General features: G+C 30.9%; 1 protein-coding gene and 1 long non-coding RNA gene across 2 annotated transcripts; both read left to right on the forward strand.

The window, feature by feature from the left end:
* The first annotated feature begins 5,268 nt into the window (after positions 1 to 5,268).
* LOC143074481 (uncharacterized) lies at positions 5,269 to 7,510 on the forward strand. Its single transcript, XR_012977883.1, has 3 exons — positions 5,269 to 5,361; positions 5,985 to 6,097; positions 7,300 to 7,510. It is a non-coding gene; the product is annotated as an uncharacterized LOC143074481 (long non-coding RNA).
* Positions 7,511 to 11,196: 3,686 nt separating this feature from the next.
* Positions 11,197 to 21,460, forward strand: LOC143077066 (uncharacterized). Its single transcript, XM_076252951.1, has 5 exons — positions 11,197 to 11,319; positions 15,735 to 15,825; positions 16,347 to 16,453; positions 19,968 to 20,071; positions 21,196 to 21,460. Exons 1-5 carry the CDS (start codon positions 11,227 to 11,229, stop codon positions 21,458 to 21,460), a joined length of 660 nt encoding a protein of 219 aa, XP_076109066.1. The 5' UTR covers positions 11,197 to 11,226.
* Positions 21,461 to 23,347: the final 1,887 nt, after the last annotated feature.

Here is a 23,347-nt window from a genome sequence, read left to right on the forward strand (position 1 = left end):
TATAACAAGTTATGGGGGAATCTGCATTCAAAATGATTTTTTTTCATCTGCTTGACCAGAAATATTTTTATCCATCAAAATGGGGATCAGAATATTTTTTTTAGGAAAAAAACATAACCCCCTTGAAGTTAAATGGTCGTTTCCTGATTACGTGAACATTTTTTATTATGAAGAGAGACTGCTCTGCTGATGACATTTCTTTTTTTAGTAGAATGTGTTCCCATATTTTTATACCAAAACTTGCAAAGTTTTCAGTTTCTTTATATGCATATTGTCACGGTACTTCTTTGATAGTTATACCCGATAGGTATCATGCTAAAATCTGTTTCTGTGATATTAGAACGAATAGTTCAAATACCATGTCAACAATTATTCTACCAAGGGGTGTCTGGATTGGGGTAGAGGGTCTTTCATATCTGTTTTCTTTAAAATGTTTGCCATTTTCTCTATATTTATACTTTTGCCCATTATTTTAGAACCCCGTTTTTCTCTAATCGTTAACCCCCTCCCCCCTCATTATTCTCTATTCTGTAAATCCACATCCACACCCTCATTAAGCTCTACTCATGAAGTATATTTTCTATTACGGCAGTTATTAACCTTTGTCGGACTATTGGAGTGTTAGGCCAGTGGGGTGTCGGAATATCTTGGCGATCCCCAAAAGTCCAATAATTTTTTATGTTATTATGAACAATATCCCATGTCAATATCAGATATTTGTTTGAAGTTTATACCCAAGATATACAAAAGTGTCGAATAGTTTCGTTTCATCTATATTACAGTTTTCAGTTGCAAAAAAAAATGTTAGATATGTATTATTGGTTATAAATATTATGGACAATATACACTATGCCATCTTTATTTAAAAAAAACTAAATTAATTCACTGTCTAATATATCAAAATTATCACATAGTTTCTCTTTATGTCCTACGAATAACAATATATGGTATTGTGCACTTATCTGTTATTCGTGTTTTTTTTATCTGCAGTAATCATTCAAATGTTAACTTGGCATGCCATACTTGATAGAAATGCGGACGTGAAAGAAAGCACTCTTTATCAAAATGCCAAAGGAGATTACATTTACGAATAACAATATATGGTATTGTGCACTTATCTGTTATTCGTGTTTTTTTATCTGCAGTAATCATTCAAATGTTAACTTGGCATGCCATACTTGATAGAAATGCGGACGTGAAAGAAAGCACTCTTTATCAAAATGCCAAAGGAGATTACATTTACACATTCTTCGTTTATACATCTTATTTCAGGGAAAATGTGTATTAATTTTCAAAGTTGAAATCAACATCGATCTGCTGGATGTGGAATTTTACGGAGAAAAACTACGGCTGTCATTTAAAACTGCCATATTTGTTATTGCATAGCAAAGACTGGTTAAATCATAGACAATAATTACTATTTACCCAAGATTGTTATCGTACGATGCAGTCCGGTGTATCCGCGCATTTTGTGAATTTTGGCTCCACTTTGAATAACTTATAAAAACTAATAAATGGAAATCTTCTAAATGTATGATTTTACCCGAAAATTATGTTCCACGTGTGTCCGAAATTTGGCCAGGAAACCAGGGTCCCCTGTTATGAAAGGTCTTCAAATGTCCAATGATTTCGTCCATGCCTTCTAAAAATTGTTAATTTTGGAGGAAGAGGATTTTATACGATCTTTTACTAAGAAATACAGTTCAGCTTGAACAAAGCAGACTTCCAAGGATAAGGGCATCAGTTCAATGATATTTGCCGTATTTAAAATAAAACCATGTTTCCCTAATAGATTCATGCGGAACCGTGTGTTTTTAAACTCGGCATTCCGGGATTGATCATTCGGGATCTGGGAATTCTTTTTTCGTATTTCGGGATATCGGGATTTAAATTTCTTTGAATTCGGGACCTCACTGAGGATTTCATATTTTTAAGCCGGGGATTTCGGGATCAGGACCCCTCCGACTCCCCTCCTCCTCCTATTCATAATGAATATGGTTTATCATAAAATAACAATTTTATCTTCATTTATGCTCCAGAACTTCTCAATTTTTATCTTTTCTTTCTCTTATTATCTTAATAATAACAAAAAAAAAATATTTTTATGACGAAATCATACAATGTGGGATATCACCGGCTACAGGGGCGAAGGTCTCGGTTTGACAAATCATAGAGTTGAGAAGACTCTCACGGTATTTTTTTTGGCTGATTTCGAGGTACAGGTAATCCAAGCACTTGCACTGCATCCATTTTAAATGTACAATTAAGGACTTAATAGCGCTCCTTCGTTCAATTAAATTTAATAGTGAGTTAATAGACTATTAACGCTAATTGAATTTTGTGCAACGCAAGTAATAGACTGTTAAATTTAAGTGTACTTTTAATAGACTATTAACTTTAATAGACGTTTGTCCAACCCAGTCCTGATTAGTATCTAATTAAGAAAAATAAGTTTACTATTGAAAATTATTAAAAAAAAAAAACTACTTTAGTTCAGGCTTGAAAAAACAGATATCGTTTTTAATATGATTTTAGTTTTTAATCATTTCAAAATTGTGTCTTGCTTATGCATAGCTCAAATTCGTTTTTGAGCTTTAATCAGATTTTTTCATTGGTTATTACAGCCCTATTATAATTCAACTTTCAAATATTTTTATCTCAATAAACACTGAATTATAACATGTTATATGTAATGCTGAAGTGCGCACGTAATGCAGTTAAATTGGACACATTGACGGTATAAAAAATAAAACTAATTGTAAAAAACTCAAATAGTTTCAAGAAAAAAATATTGAGCATACACATGATACATTTTTTTTTAACCTACGCCATCTTCTCACTTAATCCATTGCTCAGAATGTTGATTTTGTTACAAATACATTATCGACTGAACTTGAACTTGTATTCTAACTTTTAATGTAGACTTCTCAACTGCAAAATACTCCAAGAATATAACTCTATAAGACTTATAAAGTGTGAACCTATTCTGAAATGACAAAAGTACTAGAAAAAGATCAGATAGATAAAACATTCGTTATAAATATAGGAAGATTTTGAATGAGCACTAAAGAGACTACTCTCTATCCAAGTAACAATTTATAAAAGTAAACTATTATAAGTCAAGGTATGGGTTTCAACACGAAGCATTGGCTCACACCGAATGTCACTTTTGAAATGATATCGATAGTGAAACTAGATATTTGATGTATTGAACTTGAACTATATACTACTGTCACTCTTACATCACATTAAACAGAAGATTCGAAATTCCGACCCATTTACAGAATTTACAAAACGTCGACCCATTTACAGATGTTAAAGAAATTCCAACACATTTACATATGCTACAAAATTCCGTCACATTTACAGATAATACAAAATACCACAACATTAACAGATGTTACAAAATTCCGTCACATTAACAGATGTTACAAAATACCACAACATTAACAGATGTTACAAAATTCCATCACATTTACAGATGTTACAAAATTCCGTCATATTTACAGATGTTACAAAATTCCGTCACATTTACAGATGCTACTAAATTCCGTCACATTTACAGATGTTACAAAATTGCGTCGTATTTACAGATAATACAAGATTCTGTCACCCTTACAGATGTAACAAAATCCCGCCACATTTCCAGATGTTACAAGATATTATCACATTTTAAAATCCTATAGAATTCCGTCAAATTTATAAATGCTTCGAAATTCCGGTACATTTACAGATGTTACAAAGTTCTGTCACATTTACCGATGTTACAAAATTTCGTCACATTTACAGATGTTACAAAATTGCGTCTAATTTGCAGATGCTACAAATTCCGTCACATTTATAGATGGTACAAGATTTTGTCACATTCACAGATGTAACGAAATTCCATCACATTTACAGATGCCCTCGGGGAAATAAATCTTCACCAGCAGTGGCATCTACCCATTTGTTGTAAATAAACTCATCATAGATAATGCCGTCACATTTATAGTTGTTACAAGATTCTGTCACATTTGCAGATGTTACAAAATTCCGTCACTTTTAAATATGTTACAAATTTCGTCACATTCCCAGATCCTACAAAATTTTGCCACATTTAAATATTTTGCAAGATTCCGTTACATTAACAGATGTTGCAAATTAAACATGCGTATACACAAAATAATGTTCATGCACATTATCACGATTCACGAAAGTATCAATTATGAACATTTAAATTTATATAACAAATTAAAATGAACAGTAGCCGTATTTAAATCTTTCTGTTCTCGTTCAATATTATCAAAGAATACAACAGCGTCAAAGTCGGCCCCTGTTCAGTATTTGTTTTCGAATCACCTTAGATTTTTCGTTGGGATATTGTTTCCCTTTTTGCAAGTTGTTGTCTGATTTATGATTTTTTATGTTCCACTGTGACCTTATTTTTTTTTGCTCAAACGAATTTTATTTTTAAACATGCACATACATTTATATACAATTACTGACTTTACAAATAATTCTGAACCGATTGTTTTGAAGAAAGAACCAAATTGCCATGCCATGTCATCGGACAAAAGGTACTTTTTCTGAATGGTTCTTCACGTGTTGTATGTATACACCATACTACTAGTGACCGTACAATCAAGGTAACTGAACATTATGTTCGAAATAGCAAACTAATTGTTTTGACATACAGGCGTTCTTAAAATCATTCGGACGTCACAATGTTACTTTGCATTCATAATTTATATTTTGAAAGAAACATAATCCATTGCATTCAATCTCTTAAACCATTTGCAATAAAACTAATACTTGTCATACAGGTTGCCAAAGATAAGCTTGTCTCATACAATGGTTAAAATATCAAATATGCTATAGCTATCTCAAAACATGTTTTCATATGCAATTGATATTACATACTTCATAACTTACGTTGATGCAAATGGTGAACCTTCTTAATCTGGTTGTGTAATTTTATTGAGGCTTATTCTGCACAATCGTTATGAAACATTAGTTTAACATGTTTTTCGTCTTCGTGTTTTCTTTTCACACAAAAGTTCTCGATGATGACGGTTATTCCAATCGCATGTTATGTGCATGTCAATTGGTATCGAATATTTGTTTTCTTTATCTAATTAAAATTTTAAAAAGCTTGTATTGTATTGTATTGTACTCCGCATTTCATTTTTTATTTACATATTTTTCAAATTTATTGTTTGGCCTGTTATCAAAGTTGTTTGTGTTATAATTTGTTGATATCCTAACATGATCTAATTTTTAATCAAAAATAGGAATTGGTGACAAAAGGTTTTCAAATTTTCGAAAGAGGGGAGACAAAAACCGAAGAAAGTGAAATCAAATACTTCATTAGAATGGCAGAATGTACGTATTCAAACAGTTCCAATTTACAGCAAAATTGATAATTTGAGCTTTCTAATGGAGCTCGACTCCAATGTTAATTGCTAAGGATTGTAAGAAGTCAAGGTCGATGATTTCTTATTGCAATCACTTTGCAAATAAAAATTTAACGCCCCAAAATTGCCAATATTGTTGAAAGGGGAGTAAGGAACCGATGAAGCAACAAAGTAACTACTTTGACTGTTGAAAGATTTATATCTTGAAGCTTATGGTCAATATATTTCCAGGACATTGACAAGCTACAGTAAATTTGATTTATATTAATTTTGTTTGTTTTGCATTTCTGAGTCAGATTTCGTTTAAATGTCCTGTCTTACAATTGTCCCCAAGAATACGATTCAATTTACCCGAAAAGATAATAATAATCACCAATCGTCGTCTTTATAATTATTCTTATTCTGAAATGTATTTAGTTTAGATAATTATGTTATACAACCATGATGCCCGCACATAAGCCATACAAACTTTCACTTAAACATCAGGCACGTCGGAGACTTAATTATGCGTGCAAACATAATGCAACAGTTTGATAAATAAACATTCTTCATATGATTTGCATTATAATTACAAACCCTTTTCCATTGCAGATGTGTTAGATGAGAAGGTTCTACCAGTAATTATTTCCATTCATAATGGAGGATTGAATGAAGATGTATTAGTCAGTGCTAGTAGTTTATTACTACCGATTATTCGATTAAAGGTACAGAATTATGTTAACAATATGATAGGTGTAAACGGCATGTTTTAAAGTAATCCACGGCTTTCCTGACTTCATTTACATTGTATTTAAGTTTGTCATCGGTACAAAGACATCATTCGCTGATATAAATCAACATGCAGACATCTTATAATTTACGGTGTTTTATATGTACATCATTTTTTTTATGGAAATATTCCATACAACTCATACACATGCCGTCATTCACCGCAAAAGCTAACATCACCTTTAAACAGACGTATTACGAAAGGATATAGATACGATATTGTTGTCAGATAATAAAAAATGGCATATTTTGAAATAATCAGGATTTACTCATAGAATCTTTGAATCGATAATACACACATTTATTCTTAAATCAATTGTTGGCGTGTAACTTCCTTCTCACATCTTGTATGATGGTATGATACTATACACCTACTTAACGCATGTACATTGTAACGGTAGGGATTTTACTTAATTTTATACGATGGAGATATAATCTTTCAATTAGTTTATTTGAGGTATGGAACTGTCCGTAATTGCTAGTAGTCATTTTGTTATAAAACTATATATAGCATTGTCCTTTTCTTTAGTTATAAGTTTATTCTATTACCTATTAGTATTTTATAATATAACTCGACTCCGTTAAACTGATTCTTACTGTGCGTTGATGTTTGTTTATTTTTCATTAACTAGATATACCGATGGCGGTTTGAGATCCAATAAAACATGTTAATAAATCCAGTTGCATTTTCGCACCTAACCCTTGTCCTAAGTCAGGAGCCTCTGGCCTTTGTTAGTCTAATAAAAAAAAAAAAATTATGTCCATATACATATATTTCGGAGTTTTAGCGTGACGTCTATTTTTTACTGAACTAGTATATATTTTTGTTTTGAAGCCATCCAAAAAACTCCTCCTTGTGGGGATTTTTCTTGACAGTAAAAGAAAAGTGGGTAGCTTTGAGCTTTGTTGGCTCTTTGGTCTGGTTGTTGTCTCCTGGACACTTCCAGAGTGTCTATTCTTTATTTCATGACAAAATTGTTAAGTAATGGCCTTGAATTGTAACGTTAACTAATAATAAAAAAAAGAATTTTTTTGTAAGTAAGAAACAAAAAAATTGTTTTTTACCAAAACTTATTTGTTTATGACACATTTTTGGGGATAATGACTTGGTGTCTTTGTATATATTTGTTTAATGTAGAAAAGCAGTCCAGACGTTACTGTTTTTACACTCGAAAATGAATCCATTGAAAAAGCAACTGAGCATATGACAAATTTAAAGACTCCATGGACTGTCAGAAAATCAGAAACTCTTATTACAATTAAGAACACTGAAACAACAGAAGAAATTTCATCTATCAATGAAGTGCAAAGCAATTTAGAATTCGAAGCTCTAATATGTCATGTGGTTATTGGAGGTATGTCTGTTTCAAATTACGCCTCATTTAGTAAACTTTAAAAATGTACGTTTCATGTCACTTGTACTTCATTTTCTTATGAAACACGAATCTATTTTTTAGTTTTATATATTATACGTATTTAAGTACGCTTTTAAAATGAGAGCATACCCCAATTAATTTATGAGTTTATTTATCTAGACTAGAGTGTTACATTTTGGAAATTTATTTTAGTTGTACTAATTCATTTTTTCTCTGACGATTCTCAACTCATGCCTGTTTAAAATAAAGCATAATTTAGAACATGTGTGTCATGTCACTGGTACTTACGTTTCCTTATGATGAAACAAACCTACTATGTAGTTTTAAATCATTGTTTTTGTCCGCAATGCGTTCAATTACCGGACATCTGTTTTGGTAAATGAAGGCATCGTTCTTCTCAAATTTTGATAAAAGTTATACAATAAATTGATGTAAGCAATATTTCGGACAAAATCTAATTTGAGATAATCGATTCTTTAATAAAGATTCATGAAATTTGGAAATATTACACTTATGAAAAATGGCTCCGTTAGCTCTCACATGTACAATTCTGTTTAATAAAGCTCATAGTTTTTTTTTGTTGTAGTTATGCCCTTTATGCTTAGCTTAAAATATTCAGTATACAATAACACACAACAAAATTCCATGTGCACGCTTAAGGTAGATAGGGTGTCTTCCTCCATTTTTGATTTTTAAATACCAGAAAACAAGGTCTAATTGTTTTATAAAATTTGCAAATTTTGATATTAGTAGGTAATTCATGAGTCAGATTTTTCATTATGATATAGAATATGCCATGTTTTCTCATATTTATGGTTGTATTTTACCAAAAAACAAACACTTTCGTTTGATATATTTTTTTCCAACTTTGCCAAATAAGGGGAAACAACTCAAATACAAGGGCAAATAATTCAGATAGTGTTACTTTTACAATAGAATGTGTTAGGAATTTATCCATTTTATTATGTAGCAAGAAAACGAGTCCGGTGACCACATTTTTTCTTCTTATTATCTGAAAGAATAATATTTAAGCTATCTTTTTATATTTTATCTCAAAATTCTATGGTGTAGTTTTCGTTTTATGACCGAGAATTGGGTTTTACATGCATAATCTATACAAAATTTGACAATTTTGCGCAACCTGTAGTGTGAAAATAAGTCCGGTGACCCATTCTTTTTATTAATGTTCTTAAACAAGCAGGATATAAGCTACATTTTTGCAAATTATTAAGAAATTTTATGGATTAGAATTTAGACACCCCATCTACCTTACTATATTTATTTGTTTAAGTAATTGCCAAAAGATAAATACAATATGTACAACGCGGGGGATCTGGGTTCTTTTTTTTTCTCTTTGAGTACAATTGTAAAACAAGAGCATATCGTTTAGACTATTAGTTAAAAAAAACTTGACTATTTTTTTCTCTTTTACTCTGAAACGTCTCTTTTGAAAAGACACATATCAACATCTTTTCACTCCCACTACTAGAAATATGTATGTAGCAAATGAAATAAAACATAAATCTTGACGAAATCTTCTCAAAGTTAATTTATAGTAATTAATTCTCGGTTCAAAAAGACTTCGTAAAGTGAGTAAATAGTCAGATTGATCTTAAATTTTTCCTGTGGATTATTGGGTATAGCATGGAAACATGAAATGAAGTTGAAACAAAAGGAATCAAAATTCTTTAAACTGTGATAATCTGAAAATACTATCTTTATATTAAAGATATATTTTAATTAAATGAAAGACAAAATAAGTGTCCATTCGTCGGAAATAATAGGCCTCTTCTTCATTATTTCCGAGCAATATACAGTTCTTTAGCCTTTCTGTATAACTTTTATTTCAATTTTCTTATATTGACAAATGTTTTCTTGAAAGAAATTTTAATCGACAGACAGCTTATCTGACATATGTGTTTTCTTAGTTTCTTGGTATCTATTCGCTGATATACTTTATGTTTATTAATTGAGGGAGTTAAAATCAATAATGAAATGACAACATACATAACAACTTTCTTGATCTGTATTATTTTTAAATCTCAATAAAGAATTTCAATTCTGAAAAGCACCAATCGTTCCTGCCCACCATTAATAAATCCTTTCAATCATTTGTTTGAAGGTTTTTGTCCATTACTCTATTCAACAGTAATGTATAATCCAATAAGATCAAATTTGTTTTATGTTTATAAAATAATGATAAGAAAATAATGCATAATGAAGATGTCAGTATATTGGTCTTACACGATTGACAATTTTTTCCATAAATTGTAGCTTTAAAAAAGAATCAACGTTTTCCTTGTTTTGGGTCTTTTAAAAAAAAACAAAATCTGACTTAAAAACATATAAATTATATATAAAATTTGTATATACATAATGTTGCTTTTATTGTTCTCCCGATACTGCTGTTAATACAAGGCCCAACAAGCAAATTCTTTTAGAAAAAGGAAAAAAAAGAACTTATTTTGAAAAATTCATAAATCCATAGATATTTAAAAAAATGTTGAACTCAAGGTTACACTAAGAATAAAAAAATGCATTGCGATTCTCTGAATAAACAAGCATTTGTTATGAATTTTCTTCTCCATTTTAATACCATCTATATCGTTCGATAAAAAAAACAACAACGTAACATTCGTAAGTACCCTATATATTGTGAAATAATATTTTTTTTATTGCAGTTTTAATTGCAAACACATATAAACTATGGGTAAGTTTAGACTATCATGCTAATATAATATTTTTTGTAATTCACTTTCTTCAAAGAAACATATATTGCATTGAACTAAAGACAGCGCAACATGAAAAAAAAACTATCGGGGTGATCTTGAGTGCTTTGATATCCAGAAAAAAAGAGAATGTTTCATCAAAGTAGAAAGTCATAGACAGAAAACGAGAACTGGCAAATAACGGATCTAGGAAAAAGTTGGAACATAAATGTGATTAAAGTTGCTTGTTGAACATTAAGTCTATTCTGAATTTTTAAACCAGTAGCAAATAAAATTTTCAAAAAACAAAATAACTTCAAATCTGAACTTTTAAAACTATCTTGATTAACAATAACACGTACCGAGGGCTCTATACAGTTAACAACTACTTGATATTGATTGAGTAATTATTGGTGACTACGCTATTTGAAGCACTACTGGTTATTTCGTGGTGGTTAGTTTTTTTCTTTTAGCAGAGAAAGCACGAAAAAACAACTGGCCTTCGAGAGGAGTGCTTACTTAAAACACTTCGTCTTGATAATTTTGCTGAATTAAATGTGTATATAATGACTTTAAAACAAGCGTTAAAAAGTCTGTTAAAGATGGAGAGTACAAATAGAATATGACTTAAAAGCAAAAAAATTTCCATGACCGTGTTTCTTGAGATATATTCGATTTAAATTTGGCGGTAAATACATGTAGTTCTCTCTAAACGATTTATATAGTAAAAGTTGACACTTTGTTTCTTTCAAAAATAGAAAAAATAATAAGGATTTTATAAATTTTTCATTAATGCCTATTTGAACTACACACAAACACATTACGAAAGGATTTAGAGTCATTTTTTTGTGCATTACTTCGAACAATAAAACAGGAAATTCTGAATGTCTGACAAAAATCAAAAGAAAAGATAATCTATTAGTAAAGTAAAACCAACAATTTCAGGAGACAGACAAAGAGATTTATATAAATGCATTATCGATGTACCTTTTAAAGATCGAAAAATGGCGAATTCCAGAAGACGCTTTCAAGATGGCATTTGATCATCGCTCTATTGCTTACATTTATGAACAGGTAATTTACAGCTTTTACATTAATGCTAGCAAGACAAATCTTTGTTTGGCTTGCTTGCTTTGTGTGTTATCAATGTTTGCTCAAGCATGGCAATTAAGATAGGCGGGGCTTCAGCTTGTATACATCATACTTAAATTTTATTGGACGTTACGTTTGAGGTTTAGGACACTTAATTTTAAAACATCACATGACAAATATTCTCACATGTTTCCTCACCTGTAAAAATACAATAATTGGTCAATGAAAGAAAAATATAAACTTAATATTGGTTTTTTTTTTATAACATATCAATCTATTAGTTCAGTTGTTTCCGTGTCTGCCCTTTCATTTATGTAACTCAAGAAAAAATTCCAATAAATGGGTAACAATTGTATCGAAAAGAGAAAATCGAGTGCACCTTTTTTTATGTTAGGGTGTGTTTGCGATGAATATTTTGTGTTGAAAACGTACAAAGGAAGAATATTTGATACATCATCTCGCTTCAGATTCTATCATTTTTATATAGCAAAGCTACAGGTTGACTTTATAACATAAAAAAATCACAATACTAAAAGATGAAATGTAGGGGTCAAGTGAAATACCTATCCAATGAATCACAAAATCAGAGTAGGTGTGTTCGAATAGCTATTTTACTAAAAGTATTTGACGACAATCTTTAAGTTGGATGATGAAAATGCATATGTTCGAAAAAAATTTGGTTTCCATTTCTACGATTGTGAAAATGAACTGCCGTAATGGGGAGATAATTTTGACGAAGTAGAATCCTGACTGCATTGTATATTTACAGGTAAGGAAACATGTGAGAATATTTGTCATGTGATGTTTTAAAATTTAGTGTCCTTAACCTCAAACATAACGTCCAATAAAATTTAAGTATGATGTATACAAGCTGAAACCCCGCCTATCTTAATTGCCATGCTTGAGCAAACATTGATACAAACAAAGCAAGCAAGCCAAACAAAGATTTGTCTTGCTAGCATTAATGTAAAAGCTGTAATACAAAAAATATATTAAATGAAATGCTTATCGTCATTAAGATAACGCCAGATAAATGATACATCGTCAAGTGAATTTTTACAACTGCCATTATTAACTTCTGTTTTTTTTTAAGTAATTAGTTCATTATCTAATTAAGAAGTTTAATACTGGTATCGAATTCAACATGTTTTCGTTTAACAATATAATGAAATGTGGTATAATTGCTAACGAGACGACTATCAATCTTAGTTACAATGATGTAGATGTAATGATAATGGGCAATCATTTAAAGCCTTCTTCTCTAATGAGAAAGGTAAATATGCTAGATATACTTACTGGAGGTGTGATGATATGATTGAAGCTGTTAATTTTCTTCTTGATAATATTTATGAACGTTTCCTCAACAAAGTTTATCGACAGGTTGTAGGTATCCCCATGGGCACTAATTGTGCCCCTTTAATAGCAGACTTGACTTGTATTTGTACTGTTACGAATCATAGTTCATGACTAAACTCAGTAAAAACCCGTCGAAATTGCATTTAATTGATAAATTCAACAACACTTACCGTTATCTTGATGATATTTTTTCGTTAAATAATCAAGAATTTTCTCAATATACTGCTGAAATTTACCCCAAGGAACTTACTGTAAATAAATCAAATTTATTCGATAATAACTGTCCTTTCCTGGATTTAGATATTTCGGTTTTAAACGGAAAAACTCCACACTAAAATTTACGACAAAAGAGACAATTTTTCGTTCCCTATTGTTAATTTTCCATTTTTATATGGTCATGTTCCTTTGGCACCATCTTACGGTGTTTATATTACACAACTTATTCGCTATGCCCGTGTCTGTTGTGACGTTTTTGATTTTAACGAACGCAACCTATGTATTACTGGTAAACTATTAAACCAGGGATATCGTTACCATAAATTACTTAAAACATAGATACTTTTCCATAGATATAAAGATTTGGTTTTGAAGTTTGGTTGTACCATGTAAACTTGTCGCTCCTTTAAATAAACTTATTCTAAAAGGTTACCTATTTAACACTGTAATAAGATAATTGAATATTGTTTTTATTGGTATAAATATTGATTTTGTTATCAGTAAATTAAAAGCTAACTAAATATTACTAGTATGTTATATGCATATACATATTCATGGATCTACAATCTGTCGATACCTGTAACTTGGCATTGCACAAGGTCATGTTTTTCTCTGGCTGTTTATGACGTCTTTACACTAAATCCTTTTTTTTTTAACGTGGATAATAAATTTTATTGCACACGATTGCTGTTAACAATACTTTAACTTTACACTAAATCCATTGGATGTTGGATGTGTACGGAATGATAGTTTAGTCTTAGATGCATGATTTTTTTATTAGTTGTTAGTGGCTTTGAACTAGCTGTCAGATAACTGCGAGTACTCTCAGATCTGTTCATTGTGTCTTTTTGTGTCGGGATGTATAAGTATCGGGCCACGTCCACTTGTATTTTTGTCCATCTGATGAGTTAAGCCTTTTTCAACTGATTTGTATAGTTCGTTCTTATGGTGTACTGTTATACCACTGTCCCATGTTAGGGGAGGGCTAACATGTTTAACCCCGCCACATTATTTATGTATGGGCTTGTCCCAAGTCAGGAGCCTGTAATTCAGTGGTTGTCGTTTGTTTAAGTGTTACATATTTGTTTTTCGTTCAATTTTTTTACATAAATAAAGCCGTTAGTTTTCACGTTCGAATTGTTTTACATTGTCTTATCGGGGCCTTTTATAGCTGACCATGCGGAATGGGCGTTGCTCCTTGTTGAAGGCCGTACGGTGACCTATAGTTGTTAAGGTCTGTGTCATGTTGGTCTTTTGTGGATAGTTGTCTCATTGGCAATCATACCACATCTTCTTTTTATAAATGTAAAATCTTCGGCAATGAGATAATCCCGTATCGGATAGTCGGTTTTAAGTTATCCCGACATTGAAAAATATGAAACGAGTCAATTGAGAGACCAAACTGTCGACTCATAGATGCGTTATCTTTTGATTAGTTGTTAGTGGTTTTGAACCAGCGGTCAGCAACTGTAAATACTATCTGATCTGTACTTAATGTCTTTTTGTTGTTCAGATATACAAGTACCCTGCCACGTCCACTCTGTGTAGTATATGTATTTGTATCCATCAAATGAGTTAAGCCTTTTTAAACTGATTTTTATAGTTCGTTCTAATGTTGCACTGTTACACCACTGTCCCAGGATAAGGGAGGGTCGTGATCCTCTCCACATGTTAACCCCAACCTCATTCTGTATATTAGAGCCAATCCCAAGTCAGGAGCTTGTAATTCAGCGGTTGTCGTTTGTGTATTTGTTACATATTCGTTTTTCGTTAATATTTTGCACATAACTTGGTTTTCTCTTTTGAAATGTTTTACGTTGTCACTTCAAGGGTCTTTTATAGCTGACTATGCGGTATGGACTATGCTCATTGTTGAAGGCCGTACTGTGAACTATAGTTGATAAGTTTTGTGTCATGTGTTTTTTGTCAAGAGTTGTCTGATTGGCAATACTTCATTTCTTTTTGTATGTCTAATTCACTTGAAATTTATAAAAAAAAAGAATATCGAAAAATTAATATGACAGACCCAAACCAATAATAACCACAGAACTACCTGATTTGATACAATCACATTTAGCATGCTTACACATCACATGCATCTGGGTTTGTTTTCGTGTTTATGAACGTCGTGTACCAACCTGATCAGTTCAAGCAACCAGTTCATGAAACTTTGACCTTATAATGAATTATAATGTGAATCTTTTTCAAGAACTTCAACATGTTTTGTTATGCAATCCTGTTGGAAGAGAATATTATATATATCGTATAGATGATATAAGGATAGAGAAGATCGTTACCCCGAGAAATCATTGTCAAAAGAATCAAGCTTCACTTCACCCTCTCTGCTATGTGATACTTATAATCCTGAATATTCTGTTATCACAGTCTACTAAGTTTCAAAAAAAACTATGACGACATAACATAACAGTCATTCGTATTTAATAAAGTGCACAACTGAGCAAGAATCTACATGAAGGGTAAAATAGTATTTTTCATGAAAAATTGGATATAATATCCCTCGTATTAACAAATCAAAATCAATATGAAGTATAGCGAATTAAAATGATGACCCAAATGACTGATGGACACTTCAGTAATAGTGGTTCTTTTTTTAATATAAAGCAACGTTAAGATTATGATTCGTCTGTTTGTCTTTTTCATGTTTAGCCATGGCGTTGTCAGATTATTTTTAATCTATGAGTTTGACTGTCTTTTTGGTTTCTTGCGGCCCTCTTTTTAGACACGACTTCATTTTAGAAGTGTCACTTTAAAATATCGAGCTTAACTGAGAATCTTATATACATTTAACAAATAACCACTTACAGGATTTGACAACTGCATTTGCCAGTGGATTACGGACTGATTTGGCAGCTTTGTCCAGAATAACTGATTTACCAACAGATTGGAAGGAAAAAGGTAAATATATTGTATTTAATTTTTAAATAGCAATGGAATTCTTAGTAACAATGTAATAGTAATAGTTGTTATTTTGTTTTTGCTTGTGTCATAAATATAGAATGACATATGTAATGATAAATTTTGAGCCATCGAGACAAGGCATACTGAAACTAATGGTCGCATACATGTTATCGTAAATAAATTATATCCCATCCATATTTTCAAGAATGTATATCATGTGTATATACTCTACTTCAAACTTATTCCAAGCAGACAAATGATTTGTAGTGCTTTGATTATCAGAGTATTTTTCTGAATGACCACTCTTTTGCAATCTTTTACACATTAACCATTTTGATATTGTTCAGTAAACATAAATAAATATATATTTGAGGCTATAAGATCATTAAACGTGTTTACCTAGTAAAAGTAAACATCCTATTACTTTTTCTCTAACTCGTATGTTTTGCCTATACTGTTTGTCATAACAAAATATATTTCATCAACTACAATCTTGTAAATCCAAATATTTTTAATAGATATCAAGCGGGCGGTCTCGAATTCCGATGCCATTGGACTCATATTTTTAGCATTATTACGGAAACAGTTATATTCTGGGGCAATCCAACTTGTAGACACAGGATTTGTAAGTTAGTTTTAATGTTAAGCTTTCAAAAAAAACAATGACTAAAAAGGTTGCATAAAGTTAACAGTTATCGGTATTCTGTGTAATATGCAATTTGCACATGTGTTTATTTTTGTGATATGCGATTCTGATTATTGTCTTCTTTGCCTTTATCAAAATGAATGCGAGCAAACATCAAGTTTGCCGTTACAAATGAACTGATTCACCTATGGAACGCTGACGAATATGATTATCAATTTGCCGCTGCACATCAAGCATCCATCCATAACCATTTATATTAAAGTTGTGAAATATATGCACGAAAACATAATAAAAAGCTGAAAGCAAATGAAATACAACGAGTTGAAGTTCATTCCATATCTCCTTACACAATTTCGGATGAAAGAGATGGGCACTCGTTAGTCGAGGGGTGTGAATAGCCTAACTACTGTATCACTAGTCTGTCGACACTTATGTGTGTGAGTTCGAGTACCGCATGTGGCAGGTAAACTCGACACCTATCTTAATTGACGAGAATTGTCAGTTTTCCAAACTAAGGTCGGGTGGTCTCTTTTGGAACTTCTGCTTTCTCCACCAATATAAACTCACCGCAACAAAATAGCATGAACGTGTTGAAAGTGGCGTTAAATATTAATCAATCAACAAATAAATTAAATCAATAATCCATACAGGTATAGTTATGGCCTCTAAATCTATATCTTTATTTTCATAAAGTCAATGTATGACATCAGTAAAGAGATAACAATAACTACTTTACAATACAGTATATACAAAACGAGAGAGAGAGGTTTCAAAAGTCTTAAGTGAGGAGGACATATTTTTTTTAAATGAACAAAGCTTCCTCGGGACTGGTTTTCGAGTACTCGACACAATATATTAAAAAATTTAAGATATATTTCTAATTCTCTTTCCGGATCTTCTGGTATAGTTCTGGTAAGTCATGTAATATTTTAACTCACTAAGAATTATTTTTAGTCTATCAAAAGTAAAGAAAATAGAAAAGGAGATAAGTTTTCTCCTTGTCGAATACCATTGTCACGAGCAAGCAAAGTAATCCGAATTATAATTACTAGAAGATGCCAGCGAAATCGTGAAACAATTGGGCAAGTGTTGAAACAAAGAGTGTGGACACAGTAATAAGGTGGACACAGTAAGGATTTGGACACGGTTAATGCATTTAATTTTTTTTCTTTATAGAGAAAAAAACGAGGAACATAATGCAAAAGACGGGCATCTACACATTCATCTCTGTTGGAAAATAAAAATATCAAATACCCTAAATTGAAAAAAGTGTGGCAAAGTGTGATTTTCAGTGTTTTTCCGCTTTTAACTAACGTAAAATCCTTTGACAATGTTGTGATCGATGTTGATTGTTTTAGATCAAATGATCAATATTCCAGATCGAAAAGGTAGTATGTTGAATACTGTATGTTGGAAACGAATTATTTGATGTATCTTATTTAAATTAAGATAATGAAACGTAGTAACCTTATACTTAAAGTCGAATATTTGAATGTTGAATTTCGTAAAAGAATGTATTATTGAAATAAGAGCGGAATGTTAAAATCATATATGTATTTGTTCAAATCGATTTTATTGAACATGAAACATAGAGCGCAAACATCGACTAGAAAGATTTTCTAAAATAATGTTTGTAAAGCTATTTTACATGTCTTACTTGAAGATTCAGTTTGTTGAAGCTTGCACTCTATGTTTCATGCTCCAAAATATGGTCGAATTCCGGTCCCTTTTTGTAAAATGTTGCCAAAATCGCTATTTAGGATGTTAAAATCATAGCTATAAAATAAATCTTTGCCACAAATAGTTCTAATCAGCTTTCTCACATGTCTTTAACGATTTTTGCTTGTCACGTTTTGAAATGTTTGTCAGATTTTCGAAATCCTCTGGTTTTATCCATTTGAATGCCTGAAAATTTTTTCCCATGAACCCTAAGTTTTCTTTTTATTAATTTTTTTACTTGTATAATTATAAGCCATTTGTTAAAGTCTTATAAAATGTTATTTCTTTTTTAATAGTTTTTGAGAACTTTAACTGGTCAATGATAAAGCTATGAAAAATCAAGAAAGAACATTTTCCCGCTAAAATTCCAATGACTAATATCTCGAAAACAAGCACATTGACCCCTATATTTTTTTGTTGCTTTTTTGACTCCTCAATTAATGCCCTATCAATATATACTAGTTTTATGGAAAGTTATTTATTTTGAAACTGAGCAACAAACTTCCTTGAGTAAACGAAACACATTTTTTTATCTTGTAACATTGAACTATATAATCAGGGCCACAAACTGAACTTACCCTTTTCACATCCTGCGACATTAACCATTAATTATTGAAATGACTCATTTTGAAGAATCTGAAACAACAATACATTTTTCGAATTTCAAAGAAATGTGATTTTTTTTTAATACTCAAAATCTGTCATAATCTGTCAAATTATGATTTATATCTTTCATTTTTGTTCGGTTAGCATGAACCAATATTTCCATAGAACCTTAAAGAACCTATGATGTGCTGTTTAGTGATAAATTTTAGTAAAGATTGAAGATATTTTGCAAAAAGCCTTTGTATCACTTTGAGACGGGTTTTTCGTTGAAATATACGCATTTGTAGGTTTACTTTCGTTCAATTTCTATCTTTGAATCCCAAAGTGTTTGTTTGAGGGTAGCAGAAACATGTGTTTGATAAATCTTTTGAATAATAGTAACGAATAAAATCATAATTTTATATTATAAGGGTAGATACAAGTCAACGATCATTCTTAACCTGGGCGCTTAACGAGTAACGCTACATATCAAAAATAAATAAAGTAAATAATAAACAGCTAAAAAGTTAACAGAACAACACCAATTATAAAAAGAAGCATAAAATTAAATTATCTATAAATATTTCGGATTATAGGTATCTTTCATCATTATGTTTATGATGTAAAATGAATATATTCTGATTACCTATAACCGTTTTGAAAATTCTGAAATTAAAACCGAACACAGCATCGCTTGTACAATTCTAAATTTAAAAAATGACATAGATAAGGTATTAACAACAACAACAAATATATATACATATACATATAAATAGAAGCATTTCTCCCGAAAAGTAAAAGTAAAATCACAAAAGTACTGAACTCCGGGGAAATTCAAAACAGAACGTCCTTAATCAAATGACAAAATGAAAAAATGAAACGCATCAAACGAAAGGACAAAAACTTGGTACAGGCATTTCTTGGGTTGAAAATGGTGGTAAACACACTGTTCCTGTGCTTCTATCAAAAGGTAAGAAATGCAATTCTCTCGCAAAATATAATATCGAATTTCCTAATCTTGTGTAATAATCTACATGAATAAATGTTAGTAACAAGTCAGGAATATAATGGTTGTTATCCATTCGTTTGACTGTTTGAGGCTTTAATTTTGCCAATTTATTTGGGACTTTCAGTTTTGAATTTGTCATGACGTTTGGTATTTTTGTTTTTTCACTTTGTTATGTTGCAGGTTTCAATTCGTCATATTCTAGTTGGATGCAAAATTCTACAAAACGCTAGTGATGATAAGAAGAATGAGCAAACAAAGAGGGAGACGTCACAAAGAATGAAACTGTAAGGGAAATACCAAAGCAAATACTATAAAATGTATATTGAATATTAGTAAAATGTCACGCCGACTGTCAAATTACAAATTGATTTAAATGCAAGCTATTGAGCTATTCAATAATTTGTTGATGATGATGATGATGATGATGATGATGATGATGATGATGATGATGAGGTTGTAGAATTAAATCCTTATTATCTTTAAAAAATTATATAAATTTCCATTTAAAAGAAAATTGTTCTAAATATTTATTGTTGAAAAATAATAATATTTTCCGTGATAGAAATTTCATTACAAATAGAAAAAACATCAACATAGCACCCCCATTTCAATAAACTTAGTTGATACAATAAATAACTTACAAAGTGTCTTGTATTTTTTATTCACCGTTATTGGATGGTACCAATTCATTAATTTGCGTCTTACTTCTTGCAGTTACAGTATATTTTAATTTTTAATGGATAATAATTTATAAGGTTTATATCTAGATTACTTAGTGAGTTTTATTTCACGTTCTAAATGTACCGAAGGGCGAATTAAAAGCTGAACGCATTAGAAAGGAATATACCAATTTAATGTGGTCGGTAAAACAGGATACTACATTTTACAAATCAATATAAAAAAAAAATTTGTACGGTATAATAAGTCAGATAATGCATATTTTAAGTTATTTCTCGTCGTAGAACACATCGGGGCATAATTTGGAAACATTACCTAACCAGGTTAAGGACTGTTCAAAGTCAAGAGCCTCTGGCCTATGTCTTTTGTTTGTTTTTATAATTTTAGTTCATTCATATTTTTTGGGGTAAAGTATAACGTTCATTTTTACTGAACAAGTACACATTTTTTTAGGGGCTAGCTGAGGCCCATATCAAAGTGCACATAGTCTTTTTTCTCTTCGGCATATTCCCCAATTTTAGCAAGATCGATGACTACACCTTTACCTGAATATAAAGTATAATATAAATTACCTTTGCCTCAATACGAAAAAAAAATCATATCTTTACTTCACAAACAAGATTGGACAATGATCAACACTGAACACTATATTTAAATTTATAGATTATAGATTTGTCGTCATTAATATGTTCTATGCATACACCGTTAAGTAAATGGGTATATCTTATAGATATTTCACAGAGCGAGCAACACTGATTACAGGATTTATTTACGATGCTTCTTCAAGCAACGTTTTAGTTGAAAATGAGCTCGGTGAATCAGTAAATCATGCTGGTCGTCTGTTGGTGAACCATGGGTACTTAGAAGATGCAATTAAGACAGAAAACAAGGCATTTCTTGACAATAAAACCGTCACAGATATTCTGAATACAATGTGGTACGGAGAGAACAAATCTTTATTTCTTCAGGTATTTAATAAGCGTACATATTTTTAAATCGGGGAACGAGCTGAGATGGTGCTCATTCTAAATATATTGGACACATTTCAGGTCCGGACGCTCATAAAATTTGTTATTGCAATGCACATTATTTTAATAAAATCTTTTTATCAATGTTTATAAAGCACATTTCGATTTTTTTAAAGAATTAATGGATCCAAAATTGCAACACTGTGATCACGGTGATTTAGCAAAAGCATGTATCTATATTGTAATTAGGATTAACAACTCAGAGACTATACTAAAATGAATGTTAATCCTAGTTAGAAAATAGATACATGAAGTGTTGCAATTTTAAACTCGGCCTCTATCAAAATGTATAATGATTGAAAAAATATTTATTTCAACAACACGAAATTGCAACGTTTGGGATTTATTGTACATGTACGAGTAATCATTTCCTTTCTATGTAGATATGGTTATATGACTGTATATATAGAAAGACAAAAAAAAATAATTTTCATACAAAAAAGTCTCCTCATTCCAATTTAAATAAATGTCTAATTATTGTTGATATTTCCATTTCACATTACGGAAATATTTAGAAATTAAGTGTCAGTCTTTGTAAGCATTATGCAATTTCTTGGAATATCAAAACATTACCGGATCAACCCTCATACCTTACCATCCTATTTAAAAGTTACTCTCATCTTTATTGAGAAATGGTACATCTTCTGTTTCTGTATGAGAAATATCTAGATAACGTTTGGATATAATGATTACGGAATTAACTCTACTTAAATGTGAGGTTTTAGTGCATTTAAATGAAATCATATCTATAAATATCAGAACACGTAAAAGAAATAAATTATATTTCATGAAACATTATTGTTTTGAACATAAACTTATGTAAACTTGAACGGGTTCTTGTTTGTTACATGTAGGTGTTCACCACTGTATTGTAATGTTAACTTGAACGGATTCTTGTTCGTTATGTGTTCACCACTGTCTGAATCATCGGCAGATGGGCACTTAACAACAGTAATATCCTCATTTCTATTATTGAAAGGAAAATTCATGTACCCGCAAAACATTGTGTTTTTGTACTAGCCGACAAAGCAGCAAACACTATGGTAGTGTTATGACGTATATACTACATGGAAGACGTTAAGAATAAAATTATTCATTCAGTTAAATTGGAGGCATTGTGCTTCATAGAGAGTCAAATAGTAAATATTCATTGCACTAGCAAATCTCAGCGGAAGGCCTCCTTCGAAAACTTTAAAGTCCTTTCTACGTATTGTCTTCCTATATTAAACAAAAATCCGTTCAAATTTCGTTTCATCTCTGCTTCTAGTAAGTGTTGTACGATCAACATTTCTGTGCTCTTAACCAGTGATGTTAAAGAATTGTTGTCAATTTTTGTAATAAAGCATTTTATAAATATTGGAAATAACCATTTTTAAGTAGCAAACACGCAATGGATGTTTGAGATAAAATTCGTGTCTTTGATTGTCCGTTCAATTTCGACTTACAGTTATGATTTTCGACTCTGGTAACTTAACTTCCACACAAACTAATAAACAGTTTTCTTTTTTAAGATAAATAATCCTTTGAAAAATTTCTGCAGCTCACATAAAACCCTAATAATCCAAAATGTTCTATTTCTTATTGCTAAAATGTTCCCAAAAGAAAATAAATGTAAAAAAATATAATACTTATAGCATGTTCCGTCCTTTTCTATATCTGAATTGTTAAGTGTCACATGAGAACCTGTATTCCAAAACTGACGATTGTCAATTTTTCAATTTGGGACAGCCATAATCTTTTTGTCCCCTCTAACGATGAGCACATTTCTCACAGGTTTATGTAGTTGCCTTATATTTTTCAATGCATGTTATATGAGTATAACAGGTATATAATTAAATATGGGATTATATTTCA

Source organism: Mytilus galloprovincialis, chromosome 5 (genome assembly GCF_965363235.1).
Source record: "Mytilus galloprovincialis chromosome 5, xbMytGall1.hap1.1, whole genome shotgun sequence".
In the NCBI taxonomy this organism is placed as follows: domain Eukaryota; kingdom Metazoa; phylum Mollusca; class Bivalvia; order Mytilida; family Mytilidae; genus Mytilus; species Mytilus galloprovincialis.

What these genes read in the sequence shown, in the direction of transcription:
- LOC143077066 (XM_076252951.1), top strand. Translation starts at nt 11,227, where the DNA reads ATGTACCTTTTAAAGATCGAAAAATGGCGAATTCCAGAAGACGCTTTC. An exon ending in AACAGATTGGAAGGAAAAAG is followed by an intron (nt 15,826 to 16,346) that starts GTAAATATATTG and finishes TATTTTTAATAG; the next exon opens with ATATCAAGCGGGCGGTCTCG. An exon ending in AACTTGTAGACACAGGATTT is followed by an intron (nt 16,454 to 19,967) that starts GTAAGTTAGTTT and finishes GTTATGTTGCAG; the next exon opens with GTTTCAATTCGTCATATTCT.